The following is an 18,997-nucleotide window of genomic DNA, read 5'->3' on the forward strand; positions in this document are numbered from 1 at the left end:
TATATTTTGTGAGTGAAATGCGGCAGCAGTGTCTTTTACCTTCGCTCAATTAACTGGGTGTAGCAATGGGAGACGACAACCGTTAGCCTCAATCTCTGGGCTAAAGAGGGAAAAATCTCAATGAGGGTTTCGCTCCCAATCACTATCCAGTGATCCCTTTGTGTTGTTTGGTGATGACATCACTTGGGCGAGGTCTCACATACTGTCTGTGGAATTATACACCAGCATGAATCTATGCCTTCAGTGAATGAAGGCTGAGAGCAGAAAGCTTTAAGGTCAAAAGCAAAATAAAACTAAGTAAAAAGAGTATTCTTACTTTCAAACTTCTGACTAGAAATTATTTCTGAAGCAAGAGAGATCTGAACACAATTGCTATAAGCAGTCTAACTAAAATCCCAGTGTTCTCCAGACTTGGCACTCTAGTCAGTAACAATGATGCATTTCACCCATGTTTTGGTTCAGTGTACACATGCAGTGTAAATATGGAGTAGACTGGGGTTTATTCAACTCAATTGGACTCAAAAGACTTGGCAGAGCAATACAAATAGGAAACTTCCCAATTCCACATTGGATTAGTAGTCGTACGTACAAGGGGCATCAAACCCTGGTTGGTTCGTGAACTGCATTAGAGGTTTATTAAGAGAGGAAATTCCAGTGGCATGTTTGGTGGCATAGCACTGCTAAAACCTGTTAATAGGTCTACAAAAAATAATTAAAACTAAAAGAAGAAATTTAAAATTACATTGCAGAAGTTTGTAGCGCAGTAAATGTTGAGGTGTTATCAGAGCAAACTTTCCCCAGTCAGCACTGAGTCCGTGCTGCCTGTGGAACATTTGAGGCAAGAAGTTTCTTCCCTTGTCAGAAACTGAAACAAACCAACCTACACTCATAAGAACATAAGAATTGCTAGATGATAGAAGGTCCATCTAGCTCGTCTTCCACCATCCTGGCAGTGTAAACACACTCCAATAAAAACCAAAAGTGATCCTCCAACATTTTAAAATGATATGATACTGTGGATATATTAAATGGTTTATATTTACTAGCTCTGGTGAAGTGATCGATGCGCTCTCCCCCTCCTCCCATTCCTAAATATCAGCTTCACGCCAAACTCTTATAAATCCTCCACACAGTGACAGCACTTTGGTACACAGCTCACTGCAGATAGCCTGAGCTGCATCAAACATCATTTACTCTCCCAACCATGTTTGAGGAATGTTAAAGGAAACCTAATTCAGAAGAATCAAAACCACACTCCTGTGTGTCAATGAAACAATTCCAAATTTGGATCAAGTCTAACTCTCGATTCCTGATGTAACTAGAGCTATAGAATTACATCTCATAGTTTATCACTTTCCTTCACTGGAGGATTTTTCTTTGTTCCAAGGGATTGGAATGAAACAGAGATACGTCAGAGATACTAAAAGATTAAACGTGGCATTGTGGTGGAGTTTGTATCCGAGACAGACAGAATCAGTTGTTATGGGCTCTGATTACAGCACATCATGACATTAATCAGATAAGGCAGCAGTCAATGCTCCACGTGCTGCTAACAATGCTATCTCCATTGTTTATCCTCCCTTGAAAACTTAAACCGTCTGGGTTGCCATCATTCAGTGACATGCTCAGAGTGCCAACTGTGATTCAGAACAATTCAGAGTAGTTCAATTCTTTATTATACCTCAGAAATTTAAAAGGTTCACTGAGATTTTAGGTAGCTAACAACACATTTTTAGTCAAGTGAATGGTTTGATAGTAACTTTCTATCTAAAATTAGCTCATTCACTACATACCATACAGTCTTGTGTTGTCAATTGCTGGAGCGTACACCTACACTTATTAACCTGGCCTTATTTGGAGGGAAGAAATATCCCATGGGAACGAATCCAATTTTATTTTTAAAAAGTGATTAAGACCTCTTTTGTATATAGGGCAGGAAACATTTGTGTTAAAGATGAGAATTTGAGGATGTTTTAATGGATGCCATATTAAGATTTCACAAAAGATGTACTGCAAATTGAGGGAGTCTCAGAACTTTTTTAAAAAATTACTTAGAAAGACTGACTAATTCATATTGTTTATTTCCATCTATTTTTGACCAGTTTTGAAGATTTTTTNATTTTAACAGTGAATGCTGATAAATTACACAATAAAATAGTCACTGAACGCAACAGCAAGTAACTGGATTAACATTAATTTTTAGCCACTCGCAGTTTGGCTCAATGACTCCTTTATGTCATTCATCAGAAGAACGTTAGGAATGATTCAGCAACACATTAACTTCCTCATTCTCATTAATTGTTCTGAACTCATATCTCCAAATCTGCAAGCGCTCAACACTAAACAATTACTTCTACCCTTGGGTTGCGGAGACCGTGTTCCATGTTTTTATCACATCCAGGCGAGACTACGTCTCTGCTCGACAGACTTCCCAACTCTTCTCTCCACAAGCTGCAGACCATTCAGAACTCTACCGCACTAGGCTCCATGAGTCTATCAACCCCATCCTTGTCCAGCTCCACTGGCTCCTCAACCCCAGACTACAGATGGCCATCATGCAGTTTGCGTGGCCATTCTACCCACGGACCGGAATATCGAGTTCAAGATTATCATCCTCACTTTTGAATCCCTCCTTAGTCTTGCCCCAGCCTACCTCTGTGACCTTCTGAAACCCTACTAGCCCACCTGCTCCCTCTGCTCAGCAGATACTGGTCTATTTCACACACCCTGGCCTGCACGCCCCACTTTTAGCAGTCAAGCCTTTAGCCTTTGTTCCCCCACTCTCTGAAACTCCATCCTGGAGACCCCTCACCTCACCCCTTCTCTCGTCTCCTTCGAAGTCCATCTCAAGACCTTCCTCTTTGACTGTGCCTTCAATCATCTTCCTCCCTCACCCACCTCGAAGTCAATCCCCAGCTAGGGTGCAAACCCTCGACTGTCCAGCAATTTGGAACATCCTCTGATGTGAAAGGCAATATATAAATGCAATTTGTTGTTGGTGTTAGTTTTCACATAGGCTAATGTATTGCAGAACTTCACAGCGTAAATGAGCAAGGTGGGAAGAAAAAGTAGGAGGAATGGACCAGAGGCAAAGTCAAAGCAGGTTTTGAAGACAGAGAGTGACATTGTGAGATGGAGAAATTTTCAAACGGAGTTCCAAAGAATGGGGCATAGTGATTGAAAGCTTGATTGCCAAAGGTGGAAGGGACAAGGGCTGTGCAGAAGGAAGCGCAGTTTGGAGAGTGGAAGGAACGGACAGAACAGTCTGGAGGCCAGATAGAACAGGCATGTGGCGGTATTTGAAAATCAGAATAAAGATCCTGAAGTTGATCCACTGGGAGAAAGGGAGAAAGACTAGTGTAGAGAGCATTCGAGAAGTTAAGAAGTGACAAAGATGTGATTGAGGCAATACTGGGGAGAGGAAGGGATGGAAATAAGTGATATTCTGGAGGTAGAGAAAAGTTCTCCTCTGTGTCATGAATGGGGAATTCTGCCACAAACCATTATTTCATCATTGATGTCATGGGGTACAATGTCACGTGGTCTTGTTCAAATAAAAAATTGAGAAAAGGGTAGATAACAATATGGTATGGCTACACATTAACTCAGTGAGGTTTTGCTTAAAGAATGAATGATTCACTCCAAATAAAAAGTAGTTTAAAGTTCAATAAAATAGAGAGAACCAAACAAAGCAATCTTAACATGATTCATCGTTCTTCATAACTATTTCTTTTTTAAATGAGGATCTACTATAAAACAGCTCAAAAAACCAACAGTTACTGCAGGTTTATCATTAGCTGAGATGCTCTGAACATGCCGAAGAATCAAAATAGATGCATTTCCCTTCCGTTGTGCTTCAGGTTATCAGATAATTCTGAGAATGTTAGTGAACTTGGTGAGATATCTCACCTTAGTGCTCAGCGTTTGCTCAAAAAGGATATTGGTGTAAAAGTGGTTGATATATATAAGAGATTAACCATAGGGCAGTGCATGTATTTTTAACAACTATTTTTATGAGAGCATAAGTCCAATGTGTGTGTTTGTGGTTTTTTTTTACAAAATGGGAGTTCTATTTGTCTGCCCTAATTTCTTCCCCAGTGACATCACGAACGGGGGCGTTCTCCCCCGTGACATCACGAACGGGGGCGTTCTCCCCCGTGACATCACGAACGGGGGCGTTCTCCCCCGTGACATCACGAACGGGGGCGTTCTCCTCTGTGACATCATGAACGGGGTCGTTCTCCCCCGTGACATCACGAACGGGGGCGTTCTCCCCCGTGACATCACGAACGGGGGCGTTCTCCCCCGTGACATCACGAACAGGGGCGTTCTCCCCCGTGACATCACGAACGGGGGCGTTCTCCCCCGTGACATCACGAACGGGGGCGTTCTCCCCCGTGACATCACCAACAGGGGCGTTCTCCCCCGTGACATCACGAACAGGGGCGTTCTCCCCCGTGACATCACGAACGGGGGCGTTCTCCCCCGTGACATCACGAACGGGGGCGTTCTCCCCCGTGACATCACGAACGGGGGCGTTCTCCCCCGTGACATCACGAACAGGGGCGTTCTCCCCCGTGACATCACGAACAGGGGCATTCTCCCCCGTGACATCACGAACAGGGGTGTTCTCCCCCGTGACATAACGCATGGGGGCGTTCTCCCCTGTGACATCACGCATGGGGGCGTTCTCCCCTGTGACATCACGCTTGGGGGCGTTCTCCCCTGTGACATCACGCATAGGGGCGTTCTCCCCTGTGACATCACGCATGGGGGCGTTCTCCCCTGTGACATCACGCATGGGGGCGTTCTCCCCTGTGACATCACGCATGGGGGCATTCTCCTCTGTGACATCACAAATAGGTGGGGTCTCCCCCATGACATCATGAATGGAGCATTCCTCCACAACCCCTCATTTCACTGGTGATGTCACGCGGTGGACCGTCACGTCACATGACGGTGAAATCTCGTTAAAAGAGGATAATTTTAAAAGAACGTGAAGAGCAAAAATGAAACTCAAGTCCTTAGTGAATTAACATCCCTTTCCTTTCTAACTACAAGTTATTTGATTTGTAAATAAATTCTCAGAAAACTGTATCTTATCTGATTGTAAAAATATTTTTTGAGTTTTTAAATCAATCCAGATTTTATTAATGCTTGGTCTCAGAAGACTGACAAAATACTTCAGATGAACGTCTGTTTTCAATAGGAACCATAGCTTAAAGGGATCACTAAAAATACAAACATCTGGTTTCAGTCAAACAGATGTGGCATTAACAATATACAATTTTATTCCATACCCATGTTGGGTAATTGTGCCGGATAACCTATTGCAGAGTGTTGTACCATAGGCCTTTCATAGCGCATAGGTAAAAGGTCACATACTGAACTACATGACCCTCTTGCACCAGATCAACAACATACCACCCATTAACAAAAATATTTTTTNCAATACCAACTGTGCCATTAATGACTCCAATAATTGTTCTTAATACTGGCAAAATGGGAAATGCAATTAATTTTTTTTATTTACAGTGCTTATTCTTGCCACTGAGTGTTTTCCAGTTATATCTACAAATATCAACTCCTGCACAGGTTAATCCCCAGTCATATCATGTTTAAAAATTGGAAACATTACTCATTCAATAATAAAACTGAAATACAAAGCACACATTTCTACATGTCTTAAAGTTAGTTATCTGCAGAAGTGAGTTACCAGGTTTTCTTTCGCAAATCAGCAACCATAAAATAAGGCAATAACTTGCACAGTAATTTATAATTGGGTTTGGATTTTTAAAGTCTATTGAAAGTACTTAAATAAGAAATTGAGAAAAATAACACCTGCAAATATTTCCTTACAGGAAGAAATTCCTCACCTTAAATATAATACCTGGATCCACTTCCTCATTAACTCAGCACCCTATGCAATTGGGAGGAGATAGATGGTTCCATTAGGTTTGGTGGGTATGAGAGTGACTCCAAGAGCTGGTGATTATACAACAATATTTGGCAAAATCCAACAATACAATAATAATTTCCCTGGGTCAGGTAGTTCATAGGCAACTCCAAGGCCAGTGCAAAGCACCCACCCTTATTATGTAATGACATTTTTCTATAATGTATGTCACAGAATGGTCTATACCAGGACAAGGTGCAAATATCAAAATACTAAAGCAAAGATTTCTCACTGCAGGGAAAGAATCGAGTGATAAGAATGTTATTTTTCTATGTTACTTGAATAAAATTATTAATTAATTACTTATCTGTAAAACAAACTTAAGGTTAAATTTGCTCCAATTCACAGTATTAAATGATATACCGTAGAGACAAGGCCCTGGTAGATGATTACAACAATAACGACTTGCATTCATATTGTATAATTCCCATAGAATAACATCTTGGAGTGTTTCATAGTACCCGGGGATGGATGCTGAGTAGAGGAGAAGGGAGAGGAGGGAAATGGGTGGTAACTATAGTCAAAAAGGTAGGTTTTAAGGCAGACATGAAGACAGTTAGAGGAGGAGATGAGACGAAGGGGTTGAGTGAGGGCGTTCCAGAAGTTAGGGGCATAGAATTGGGAAGCTCAGCGTGGTGCAGTCGGTTGGTGCAACAAGTCAATCAGCCGAGGGGAAGAGGCCAGCAGATTAAAATGGCAGATAATAATAATACTTACATTTGGTATAGCACCTTTCACGTAGGGAGGAAATCCCAAAGCCCTCCAGAGGATATATTGTAAAGTGATGTGAATTTGTGTGTTTTGTGAGTGAATGCAGCAGCTATTTTCTGCACAATGTCCCACAAACAGCCATGAAGTGAATGACCAATTTTATTTGGGGGACTGAGGACCAGGAGAGCAATGTCCCACACAAATCTTTCTCATGTTATTTCATGCATTTCTTTAAATATTTAAAATCACCCTGATTAGCATGCACCCAGCAGCTTCACATATACGACACAGGAATTTCCTTGTGCAGGTGGAATACACATGTGAAACTCTGATTTGGATTGTCTTGAGTATTGTGATGGGTTTTCCGCATGCTTTGGGACAAAGACGTGATAAGGCACTATATCAAATGCAAGGATATTATTATTGTCAGACACCTGACTGACCCCAAAAAATCTATGAAGGGCAGAAAATTGAAAGAAATTAGTTAAAGATGAGATCTAAAGATGAAATCGAGAGAATATGCTCAGCCGCCTCTGCCCTTCCAACTGCTACTCCCTCCCCATCTCCCCCTCACACTCTGGCCCCTACCCATCCTTCCTGCCATACCTTCCTGCTTGTTGGCCTTCCCAACTCTTTTCTGCACAAGCTGCAGATCATCCAGAACTCTGCAGCTCGTGTCCTCACCTGCAACAGGCTCTGTGACCCCATCACCCCCACACTCGCCTGGCTCCACTAGCTCCCCATCCCCCAGAGCACCTTCAAGGCCCTCCACAGCCTTGCCCCTGCCTACTGTGACTTGCTAACCCCCTATCAACCCCTCCGCCCTCTCCGCTCAGCAGGCTCCAATCTGCTCCACATCCCTCGCCCGGCCCATCCCACCATCGCCGGTTGTGCCTTCAGCCTCTTGCCCGCACCCTTTGGAACTTCATCCCACATTCTCTTTGCCTCGCTCCCTCCCTTGCCTCCTTATAGGCACGTTACAAGACCCTCCTCTTCGACAGCGCCTTCGGCCACCCTCCTACCCTCCCTGCCCTCCACCTTCCCTGATCCCAACCCCCGTTTGGCTCAAATTCCCTGACTGTTCAGCGCCTTGGGATGTCGTGCCAATATGAAAGGCACTATTCAAATGTAATTTTGTAATGTATCTGACAATCGATGTTCATTTTTACTTGTGTTACACCTGAGTAAAGGTCAAAAGCACTGTACTGTGCTTTAACATTCAAATACTCAACTTACCTGACCATGCAGAATGTGTCATTTTTTAGTTATGGCAGGGAGAATTGGACACAATGAGCGTGGGGAAGTGAAGAGTCTGTTTTTCATATCACATGTGAAACTCTGATTTGGATTCTCTTGAGCATTTGCTCACTCGTCACAAGTGGTTTTTGGGAGTCAGTTTGGCACAGCCCATAAAACCTCATCATGTTAGCTTCAATTTAAACCACTGAAGTTCAAACATAGCTGCTCGAGACCTTTGCAGGAATAGACACATGTTCAAGATACTCCCACAAGAAACTGCCCACAAACACCTCTGCGTACATTTTAGGCCCTGCAACCATTAATAAAAACAAGCTTAAACATCTGGCTGGTGTTCAAGAGATAGATACTGCATTAAAGAAATAAGTTTCCATAGGAACACAAAATATAGTGGAGGTAAACAGCAACAAAGACACAAATGTTATTAAAGAGCTGCTTTCAACATAAAAACTTGCAAAGTAAATAATTGCTCTTCACGGGTAATAGGATTCAAATCTTCTTACTCAGAGTACACAGTACAACGGATACAATTCTGCACCCAAGCTGAACATTTCAACTGAATGTTTTTTCCACACAGAAACACCTCTTCTTCCCTTTTCTTTGTTGGTATGCCTGAAACAGCAGATTGTTGAACAAAAGAATAATTTATAAATTCTTTGCTAAAATCACAGCTAGACTTTCCAAAAAAAAATAGCTAAGGCACTATTCTCATCCAGCAGGTTTAACTGAATTGGCAAAGAATTTGGTCTGAATACAGTACTTTCCTGCAGTGAAACCTAATCCTTTTACAATGGAGTCCAAAACCGTTGGAAGAGTTCAGAAAACACTGACACGTCTGCAGAAGCAGTGTACACGAATGGGAATAATGCCATGTGCGGTGCAGTCATTTGTGCTGAAATATATCACACTTTAATGACACTGGCCAGGACAACTTCAACTTCAGTGTAGGTCCACCTGCACCCAATGTGTAGCCATCCATAACTTTACGGTAATAAACTACATTTTGCAGGGCATGCTGACCTGTGACGTGGCAATTCTTTGTGCTCTCTTCCATATATAGTAGGGTGTCAACTTTGCTATTTTCAAGAGTAAGCTGGCCCTTACAATGAAAAAAAGTCCTTTAGTTTCTCTGCAATTCAGTTAGTAAATGGAGGCAATTTATCTGCCAATCTGGTGTATGCCATTTATTTGTAGCGACAAGGACAACTGGAAACAGTTAGCACGGGGATGTGAAGATCCCGCGCTTCCTATCCTCACCCTTTGCCCCCTCTTCATGATTAATTTTTCAAGAGACTGAATTGTTGGACCATTTCATTACATCGATTTGTATTACGAATTTGACAAGATTATTTTGCACTGAACAGATCAAAATGAAAACATTGGCTTCTGCACTCACCATTGCCATTAACATTCAGAACTGTTTTAAAACAATTCTCTGCCCAAATATTCATTTACATTGTTATCCGGGTGCAAATATAATAGGTTTTGTTTATTGCAGAATTATATTTTTGAAAAAAAACTCATCATAATAATATCCCTTTTGGACCCCTTGATAAAAACACTGCTGATCTCTAGTCTCAGTAGTGCAGTAAATCAATGCAGTGACTGTGCAAAAGTGCAACATCAAGTTCAAAGAAAGTGCCAGTTCTGACCCTGGTTTGTACTGAGTTAGCTGGGCAAGCCTCTGGCCCATTTGTGAAGTCTAAATCCAAGCAGTGAGATGCTCTCACTAAGTGGATAGCAAGAACTCTCTGTCAGCTTCCTGGTAAGCATAAAATCTCAGCATGAACAGCGTGACAGCATTGCCGTGATCCTTCTGCCCACAGCTCTGACACACGTACCTATCTGTTGAGTGATGGACCAGAGTGAGGGCCACCAATGCCAATGGAATGAGCCTCACAGAGTCACTGAAGTCTATCGCACACTGAATACTTCCAATACCTGCTTATAATGAGATGTCCCACTGTCTTCAGGAAAGAAAGAGGAAAGGGCAGAACATTTAGAATTAAACAACAGAAAAGAAAGGATAACTACAGGTCTAAGAACAAGAGAGCAAGACAGCATGGTTTTTAAGAAATGTACACAACAAATTCTAAAAACAAATAGTATTTGACCTTCAGAATTCGGCAGATTAATGAATTTTCCCGTCAAATCAATCGAGCAGACAGATGACCTCAGGCATCAATCAATAAATTCCTAGCAGTAGTTTGAATGGAATTCCTCCAGGTGGGCAGGATCAGATGAATGTATGCACAAGTCAGATCCCTCATTTGTAATAATGGGAGTCAAGCCAGCTCTTTAAGGCATGTAAATTCTCCTTGTACAGATAGGGAATGCATCTGCGTGCAGCGATGCTAAAGAGGCGATCTCTCCAAAGGCGTGTAATTGATTGTAGACAGGGATTTGGTAATTCAGGGCACCTGCAGTTAACAATCTCCTAGCTGCTAATTTGCTAGCAAGGTTCATTGCTCCACCTATATCCTGTTTACTTGGGTGCATTCAGTTTGCATCCAATTGCTCTAAACCAAATCCTGCTGCTATCAATTACATAGTATTTAAACACAGAAAACTAAGAACCCAAATCCAAAGCATAAGAATTCAGGGCCCCAATATGTCTCATGGTGTTAAAAGAATTCTTAAACTCAGTTTTAATATTGAAGTCAGCATTCAAAACACAGACAGCAACAACTTAAATTTTAAGACAATGGGTTTAAGTTAAAACAATGAGACATTTTGAACATCTGAAGGACAATAGTTATGCACAGTGTCATCTCCGAGCTTGTGTCGTGAACAGCATACAGTCGCCCTATCTCAGTTGTTGTGGTGAATAATCTGATTCAATGGCACTGAATTATTTTACAATAGCTGGATATCAAGCAACTTCAACTCAGAGCGGCATTAACCGTGTGTCAGGAGCTTGTATGTTTTACTCTGCAATAAGGTTGCAACAACAACAACAAGCATTTAAATAGCGCCCTTCACGCGGGGTAGCGTCCCAGACCACCTATCTACTTCTCGTCACAAAACACAGGCTCAGCAAACTCAGAAGCAGCTCAAAGGGGTTTTGAAACCAAGTGAGTAGCCCCCTTGTAAATAATAAGTGAATTAGCACACCAGTCCTGTGCAGTACTTTGCTGAGGCGTGTTTGTAATCCACTTTTCGATGCCATTCATGCATTCATCTGAACAAGAAGGCTGAGGATTATGATTTTTCCTAAAGCAATTAAACAACTGAATTCTAAACTTCAATGTAACTTCTGATGCAACGTGCTTCCCATATTGTATGATTCAAAGCCACAAGGCAATATGACTACAGATCAATAATTAATTGCCTCATTTGATTCCTGTAGCTCAGTGGTTAGAGCACTCGCTTTGCAAGCGAGAGACCTGAGTTCAATTCCAGGCAGGGCGAAACCTTGGGCAAGTTTCCTTACTCCACACGCCTAATAATAATCCCTCCAAAACCAAAAACAATAATAAATTGGTCATTTTCAATCTACGACTGTTTGTGGGACATTGCTGTGCGCAATTGGCTGCCGCGTTCGCCCACAAATATACAGTCAATTCACTTTACAGTGTGTTCTGTGAAGCGCTTTGGGACGTCCTCCCGACATGAAAAGCGCTATATCAAATGCAAGGATTATTATTATCTTCCACTGCATGTTTTTATCAATGTAGCAGAATTTCAGAGGAGTGTTGGTGAAAATCGGCATTGCATGGTACTGTACACGTGCTACATCCGTTTCCAACTCCGCCATTGTTAAGCACTGAGACACTATCCCGCATTACACTATTCTGCAGAATACCACCAGTGATGTAGCACAACAGTAAGAGTTTGTGGATGCTTTGCTAATTGACCATTGGAGTACTAGGGTATCCACATGAATTATCATTTTTAAAATTATGTAAAACAAATTCTAATGTTAGATTGGCACCGGGACAAAAGACTACAGAATTAAAATTGTGATGTTAATTAACACAACAAATCTGTTAAAAAACCATGACATTTTCCTGCCAGTAACTAAAGACTGGAATTGTGTGAAACTTCCCTACCCCCTAACTGGTTTACAAAAAGTCCCTACCTTTTTTGAATAATGCCACAGAATCTTTGAACATTCACGTGAAGAGGCAGACAGAACCTTGGTTTAATGTTTCATCTAAAGAACAGCACTTCTTACAGTGCAGCAAACTCCCAGCACTGCACTGAAGTGTTAGCCTCGACTGTGAGCTTGGTTGGCAATGGTCAAATATTTGTACACCTGCACTGTTTATAGTGCTGCTTCACGGGAGACTGGCTTAATTTATATCTGTTAAGAAACAGCACAGTTGTGACCCACGCATTGATATGAAATCAATATTTACTCCATAATCCAAACCATTACAGAGCCTCATTTTATACAATCCACGTTCAGCAGTTTCACTTCACTTTAAAGTACAAAAATAATACCATTGACTAAAACTAATCCCTTTGTAGAAAATATTGCTTCATCTTCAAACTATCACTGGACAAACAAGTCACCAGTCTTCTTTATTTAAAGAGTTGTGGTGTGAGGTGATCATTATCTTGAAGCTCTGAGTACCAACAATGAATCATCTGTTTACTCCAACAGCACTGTAGGTGTGTGTGTATGGTGGGGGAGGGAGGATAGAGCAGGAAGTGGACAGGTTGGGAGGTAGAGTTTATAGATCTCATAAATTTCTATCCGTTTATTTCTAACACTATATAAAAAGGGCCCTCAGACCAATTAAATGCCATCTGTAAGTAATTGAACAAGTCTAAAATAAATGAATTAAGTTCCACAAGTCTCCAAGCCACTCCTGTGTGCTCTCAAGTAAATTGTATTGAAAACCATAGGCCTTAAACTAATTGACACAAAAAAGAGGAGTTACATTAGTATTAGCTGAAGTTTCTTTATTATAGATAAAAGATAATCACAGATCTATGAATAGAGTAGTTATTCAAAACACTGTTTTGTTTCTGTTAGAACCACCAATTATACCAGATTCTCCTGATTCTCTGGGTGGTGCACATAATGAGCATGTTTGTCAGCAGACAGCACCCAATCTTTTGAAGTTACCTTTGGCTTCAAACCAATCTAATTTTACTGAAACCAAACCCAGATTTCAAAGCTACTTTCTTTTTGCAATTAGACTGGACCTCCTTAATCTTAAATCATACATCATAAAAAATCACCTCGATCAACCTGAGATTGAAAAACCCGGAAAGCTCATCCCTGTCAGCATGTCACTGAACATGAAGGGAACCTAATATTCACACAAACACAGAGTGGCAAGGTTAGAAATGACTTGTTATGTCAAGGTTATACATCAAACATCCATTGTGTTTAACAACAATTATGTACTGTAGAGTGGTTTATTTCTGTTGTAAAATGCCACTGATTATGGTCCCTCCTAAAAAGATCAATGTAATCACTTTTAAATGAACCTTGCTGCAGCAGTATTATTTTGAAGCAGAGCAGTAGTGTTGTACCAGTCAAACCATTGCTATGGAACAAAACTGTCATTAAAACACTCACAAGGTTGCATTAGTCAACAGTGCCTTCCTGAAACTGCTTTCATCAGACAAGATAAAACAAATATCCACAGAATATTGTGTGCTTAAAGTCTCAACAAACATGGAACCCTAATGCAACTCCCCCATCCTTCCACCCACATCACCAAGACAAAGAAGGATTTGATTTTTCTTACCATTTTTGCTTCTGAAGGTATTTGCTGGATTTGCGGAGGAGTGCAGGGATTATTTAGGGAAGGGCCTGGCATTCCCATGATATTAGAGCTCAAGGACATCTGCCTATCCATCTTTAAAAAATAAAAAAGCAGCAATTTTAAAAGAATACCACGAACAGATGAACATTTGATGTTAACAATAAAAAAGTGCATCAGTAATTTTTGACAGTGTTTCTGAGATTTTAACAAAGGCTGTATGTATTGCAACCAATGCTAATTGCCAATGTTTTGGATAATAATAATCATAATAATAATCCTTGCATTTTATATAGCACCTTATCACATTGTCGAAGTGCATAAAAGCACTTCAATGGATATACTGTAAAGTGCAGTGATTATGTATTTTGTGGGCAAAATACGACAACCAAATACGCAAAACAATGTCCCACAAAAAGCCATTGCGTGAGTGACCAATTTTGTTCGGAGGATTGTTGGCCAGGTCACTGAGAGAAACTCCCTTCTTTTATTGAATTGTGCCATGGGATCTTTAACGTCCACCTGAACAGGCAGACGGGGACCTCAGTTTAACTTCTCATGCGAAAGATCAAACAATTAGACTCCATAAAGAATTGGGGATTCTTTTATTGCTTAGGAATTGATACATTGTTTATTAAAACGTCAGTATATTCCTCAACAACAAAGATGAAACAACATAAGGAAATTACATTTTACGTGAAATTATATTCTTATTAGCACGTCACCATCTGCTCACATGCCAAAATGCCAGATGATTGCAAATGGCTCAGTGAGTAAATGCACCACAACATTTATACAGAATCATATAAACTTAAAAGGTCCTTGGTTCAATGCATGACCCCTGCTGACTAACTTTTCTCAGCCAACTACTACAAATAGGGAGTGGGAAGGTATGATATCAGTCAAGAGTTCCTGCTTATGATCATTATCCTGTGACTCATGCTGGAAAGGAGAATAGAGCTGGGCTAAACTATAATGTTCCTGGGTTGAACAGCCGAGTGACGTTCACTGTAAGGCTCACACATAAAAGGGTGAAAATCAGGATTTTTAACTAGTCTAGGCTGACTCTACGGTGCTAAGAGTACACTGAGTAATTGGAGATGCCGTCCTCCAGATGAGTCCCATGGCATTATTTGAAAAGAGAAGGGGTTTCAAGTGGTGTCCTGGACAACAAGCCTCCAAATAAAATTGATCGTTCATTCACTTCAAGCCTGTCCTTGAGACACTGTGTACAGATTGGCCCTGCATTCACCTACAAAATACACAGTTACTATATTTTACCATATATTATGTAAAGTGCTTTGAGATGCCCTTTCAGTGTGAAAGGCAGGGATTATATTAATATCATTGTGCAATATTCATCATCATAGTTACTGCCAGTTCTAATTATCGCATGTGATAAAGTACAATCCAAACCTTGTCTTTTTCCATTGACACATTTGGGAATGAATTCTCCCCCTCTCCCCTCCCCCCCCAATAATTTAGTCTGAAGTGGGACACATTCTCTCTGTGCTGCAATCTTTGTTTTTGCCACAGTTGATCTGGGCCTTTCAGTCCCATTGCTCAAATATTGTCACAATTCTGACTGGGACACTCCCGACATGAAAAGAGCTATACAAATGTAATTTGTTGTTGTTAAGCCTATGTTGTATGTAATGGAGACTGAAAATCCCAAACAGGGCAGCAAAAACAAACTACTGTGCCAAAGTCAAACCTTCAATAATGAACACCAGATCTGGGATTGCACTTTTAACGATTTGACGGTGATAATTATCATATCAAATATTGCAGTTTCCACCCAAAACATAAACATGTGGATAAAGCATTAAAGGGCTGCAGGTGTTTGAGGAGTCGTAGCCCAGCACAAGCCACAGTCTTTGTCCAAGGAAGGTAGAAGGGAGGAAAAAACAATAAGTGTAAAGCAGCAGATTTGCCAATGGACTTCTTCGGGTTAACTCACAATGACACTTTCTAGAGAAAAATCATGTTTCTTAACTAAATCACCATGAGTCAGAATTAACAAAGAAATTAAATGTATCCAAAACACACAACAAATCTTAACAACGAATTCAACATCTGAGAAGTTGAAAAGGTGAATAGCTGTGAATTTAAAATCTTAACTTTTTTTTCAGTGTTTAATATAAATAAGCAGACAGTAGTTTCCTCATCAGAGAATTACATTTTACGATTTACAATTTACAATTTACAATTTCACATTAAGAGAACATCTCAATGTGCTTCACCCAACTGACTGGAAGCTCGATCTGTGAGGTGGGAGCTGAGGAAAGGAAAAGTGGCTGAAAGCATGGTTGAAGAGATAGGTTTTGATGGTGGAGAGTGAGGGGAATAGATAGAGGGACTCTGGGATTGAGTTCCAGTGAACAGGGGCAGAGTGGCTGAAGGCTTGTCCTCCAACAGTGATTGGAGTGGGTGGGGAATATGATCCAGGCTGAGTGATGTCTGCTGAGTTACAGGAGAACACATATTGAGATGTTTCAGTCAAGTCTTTGAATGAAGCATTCAATATTATATATGTATATGCTTTTAGATAAAACACCATGATATATGTTACCTGTTTTTAAAATTGTAGGAACAATTCTTTATCCTTAATATGCTGGACTACAACAGCAAATGATCAAACAGACATTCAGACACTGAATGAAGATCATCCCATACTAGATACATAATTTTACTGCCAACTCGCTGAATTATTTTAAACAGATGGTACGGATTTCTTGGTATTTTACTGGTCAACAACCATGACACAAAGTGAAAAGGGTTCCTGCTTACAATGTTTAGTTCAAGAGAAGGCTCAGATGGGAATAAGCAAATAAACAAACCCACCCAAATATGGCTCAGCTTCAGGTTTCATGTAAAATGTTAAGATTGCTCTGTTCTTCAGGAAATTGGAGTCCCAACTGACCAAATATGTGGATGTGAGCCGAGTTTTATTTTGTGTTGATGTTGGCTGTAATGTTAGTGGTTTTAATTTGATGGGTTGGGGTCAATTAAGAATGAAATCATCTGAAAAATCCAAATGTAGGATAGGTTCATTCATCCCTAATATCAGTGAACACAGATAACAGAGACATTATAACAATAGCCTGTGTGTCAAATCTACAACTAACAAAACAAATATAAACCATAAATATTAATATTAACCCTTACCACCCCAGGGTACTGGAAACTATTCTACAAATTATGTTAATATATTTTGAGGCTGCATCATTGGATTTATACATTTGAGGGTTTAACATACATGTTCTAATGCTAAGATTGAGAGCCAGGAGCAGATAATGTCTATCCTGTTGAACCACAACAGTAGTCAGGTGGGAAAGTTGCTTTGCTTGTCATTTAAGGAGTGAGGAAAACCTTGCTCACTAAAAAAAATCTTATGAGTTCAGGAGGGGAAAATTTGTATATTTTAGCTATATGCAACAGCAACCTCCATTTATATAATGCCTTTCACTCAGGACAGCAGCTAATTAATAATAAATATGCATAATAAATGGTCACCTGGACCAAATACCAACAGCACTTTACAAACCCATGCATGAGTTGTTGCCTTTAGTAGAGAATAGAGGGGAGAAACAATTGAATTTAAAAATAACTTTTCAAAGTTGGTAGTTTATAAATGTTCAGCACTCTCTTGCCAGGAAATCATTTTAACCTTGGTTAGAAGGAAGAGTGATACAACAATATTTTTTAAAGAAGAGCTGTGAATCATTGTCACATTGAACAGGATCCCTTTAATAAGATTATTATTAATTAGGCCCTAATATAATTTTTTTAAGAGGTTAAGATATTAAAACACTTTTTTAAGCATCTAAATATTTGCACCGCAAGTACAGTTATCCAACCCTGGAAATCTAGATTTTTGAATGTTAAGTTTATGTAGCAAATAAAAAAGTTTTCAGTTCAGATAGTTCTAAGTTGAGGAAAGAGCTCTTGTTTTCAAGAATCTGCTCCTCTCAGTAATCTCGAAACTAAGGCAGGAAACGGTATAGTAATGGAAACATCCACTGTGACCTTGTAGCATCCGTTACTAGCTTCATGGCCCTGTGCAAACTTACTGAGAATGAAGGCAGATTGCTGCAATTACCCAAGTGATGCCTTGACCTGTTTGCATCTGAGATGTTGCAAAAATGCAGTTTTAGTGTTTTATTTCAAGTATTAACATGTCAATCTTTTTTAAAAATGGTTGGTCTACAAGGACAAGTTCTAACATTTTAAAATACCAAAGGTAAATTTTAAGTATAATAATTATAGTAAATCTTATCATAAACTTGTGAGAACCAGCAAATGTAATCAAGTTCAAGGTTTATCTTATCAAGGTTTACGCTGTTGTACAGTATCAAAGCTTTAGTGGAAAAGTGAATGGAAAATAGGTTAGTTATAATGATGAGAGTCGACTGCTTGTGTGTGTTTTTTACAAATCAAAGGAAAAGTTTCCACTGACAAATAGATGGTGTGGTCATACAGGAGAAGCACAAGGACTGAAGTGCAGATCCAAATGTAAATAAGCTGCAGTTATCAAGTAGGCTAACTTCATGTCATTCTGCCACGTGTGGATTTGAAATTATTTTTGACAATTTTGAAATGACGTATTAGGGTTGAATATATCTATTATCTAATTTGCAATATTTGGTGGGAAACGCTTATAGCAATTTTCAAAAGATGCCAAATTTTTTTTAAAAAATTCCAGGTGTGAAGCAGCATTTTTTAGAGTTGTCCATTTTGCTATCAGAAATCATTGACTCAAATCCAAACTCTCAGGCTTACTGAAGGGCTCAACACACTCTTGTGAATTTTTGCAACAATTGTAAATTGGGCTCAGTTTGCTCATTCAGCACTTCCAAAAAGCTACTAAAGAAAAGCTGCCTTTAGCTTAGTGTTTTTCAATGACTAAGCCACAAGCGCCAGTGCTGCTCCATGAAAACCTCATACTGGTCTACACCAGTCTCTGTAGTTGTATCCATAGTATGGCACTGGAGTGTCTGCCAAGAACCCACATCCTTTCGACTCGAAAGGTATGAAAAGTAGAGAAAGTAGTACCAACTGAACCAGATCAATACACATTATAAGTAGGAATTGAGCTAAAACTGGTATCAGAAAGGTTGAGCAGATCTATTCCCTAAAATCCCAGAATACGAGTGAAGACACAAATATTCTGGATCTACTGGAAGATGACAGAAAGTTTACTTCATACTACAGTCATTAGGGTATGAAAGTTCAATACAAAACATTATTCTCAGAGCAGGATAACTTGAGTTGGATATGGAAAGTTACCCATTGATACTGGAGCAACAGTCATCCTCCTCCAAACAAAAGCAAGATAATATTCAATTCT

General features: G+C 40.0%; 1 protein-coding gene across 1 annotated transcript in view; it reads right to left on the minus strand.

Annotated features, from left to right (window-relative positions):
- The window catches only part of creb5b (cAMP responsive element binding protein 5b), a 201,634-nt gene that overhangs the window by 47,924 nt on the left and 134,713 nt on the right, over window positions 1-18,997 (minus strand). Inside the window, exon 8 of the mRNA XM_042346896.1 lies at window positions 13,633-13,743. Coding sequence (XP_042202830.1) covers window positions 13,633-13,743 — 111 coding nt within the window. The remainder of the gene's footprint in view (window positions 1-13,632; window positions 13,744-18,997) is intronic.

The sequence above is a fragment of the Callorhinchus milii genome, unplaced genomic scaffold (genome assembly GCF_018977255.1).
Source record: "Callorhinchus milii isolate IMCB2004 unplaced genomic scaffold, IMCB_Cmil_1.0 Scaffold2, whole genome shotgun sequence".
Taxonomy (NCBI): Eukaryota; Metazoa; Chordata; class Chondrichthyes; order Chimaeriformes; family Callorhinchidae; genus Callorhinchus; species Callorhinchus milii.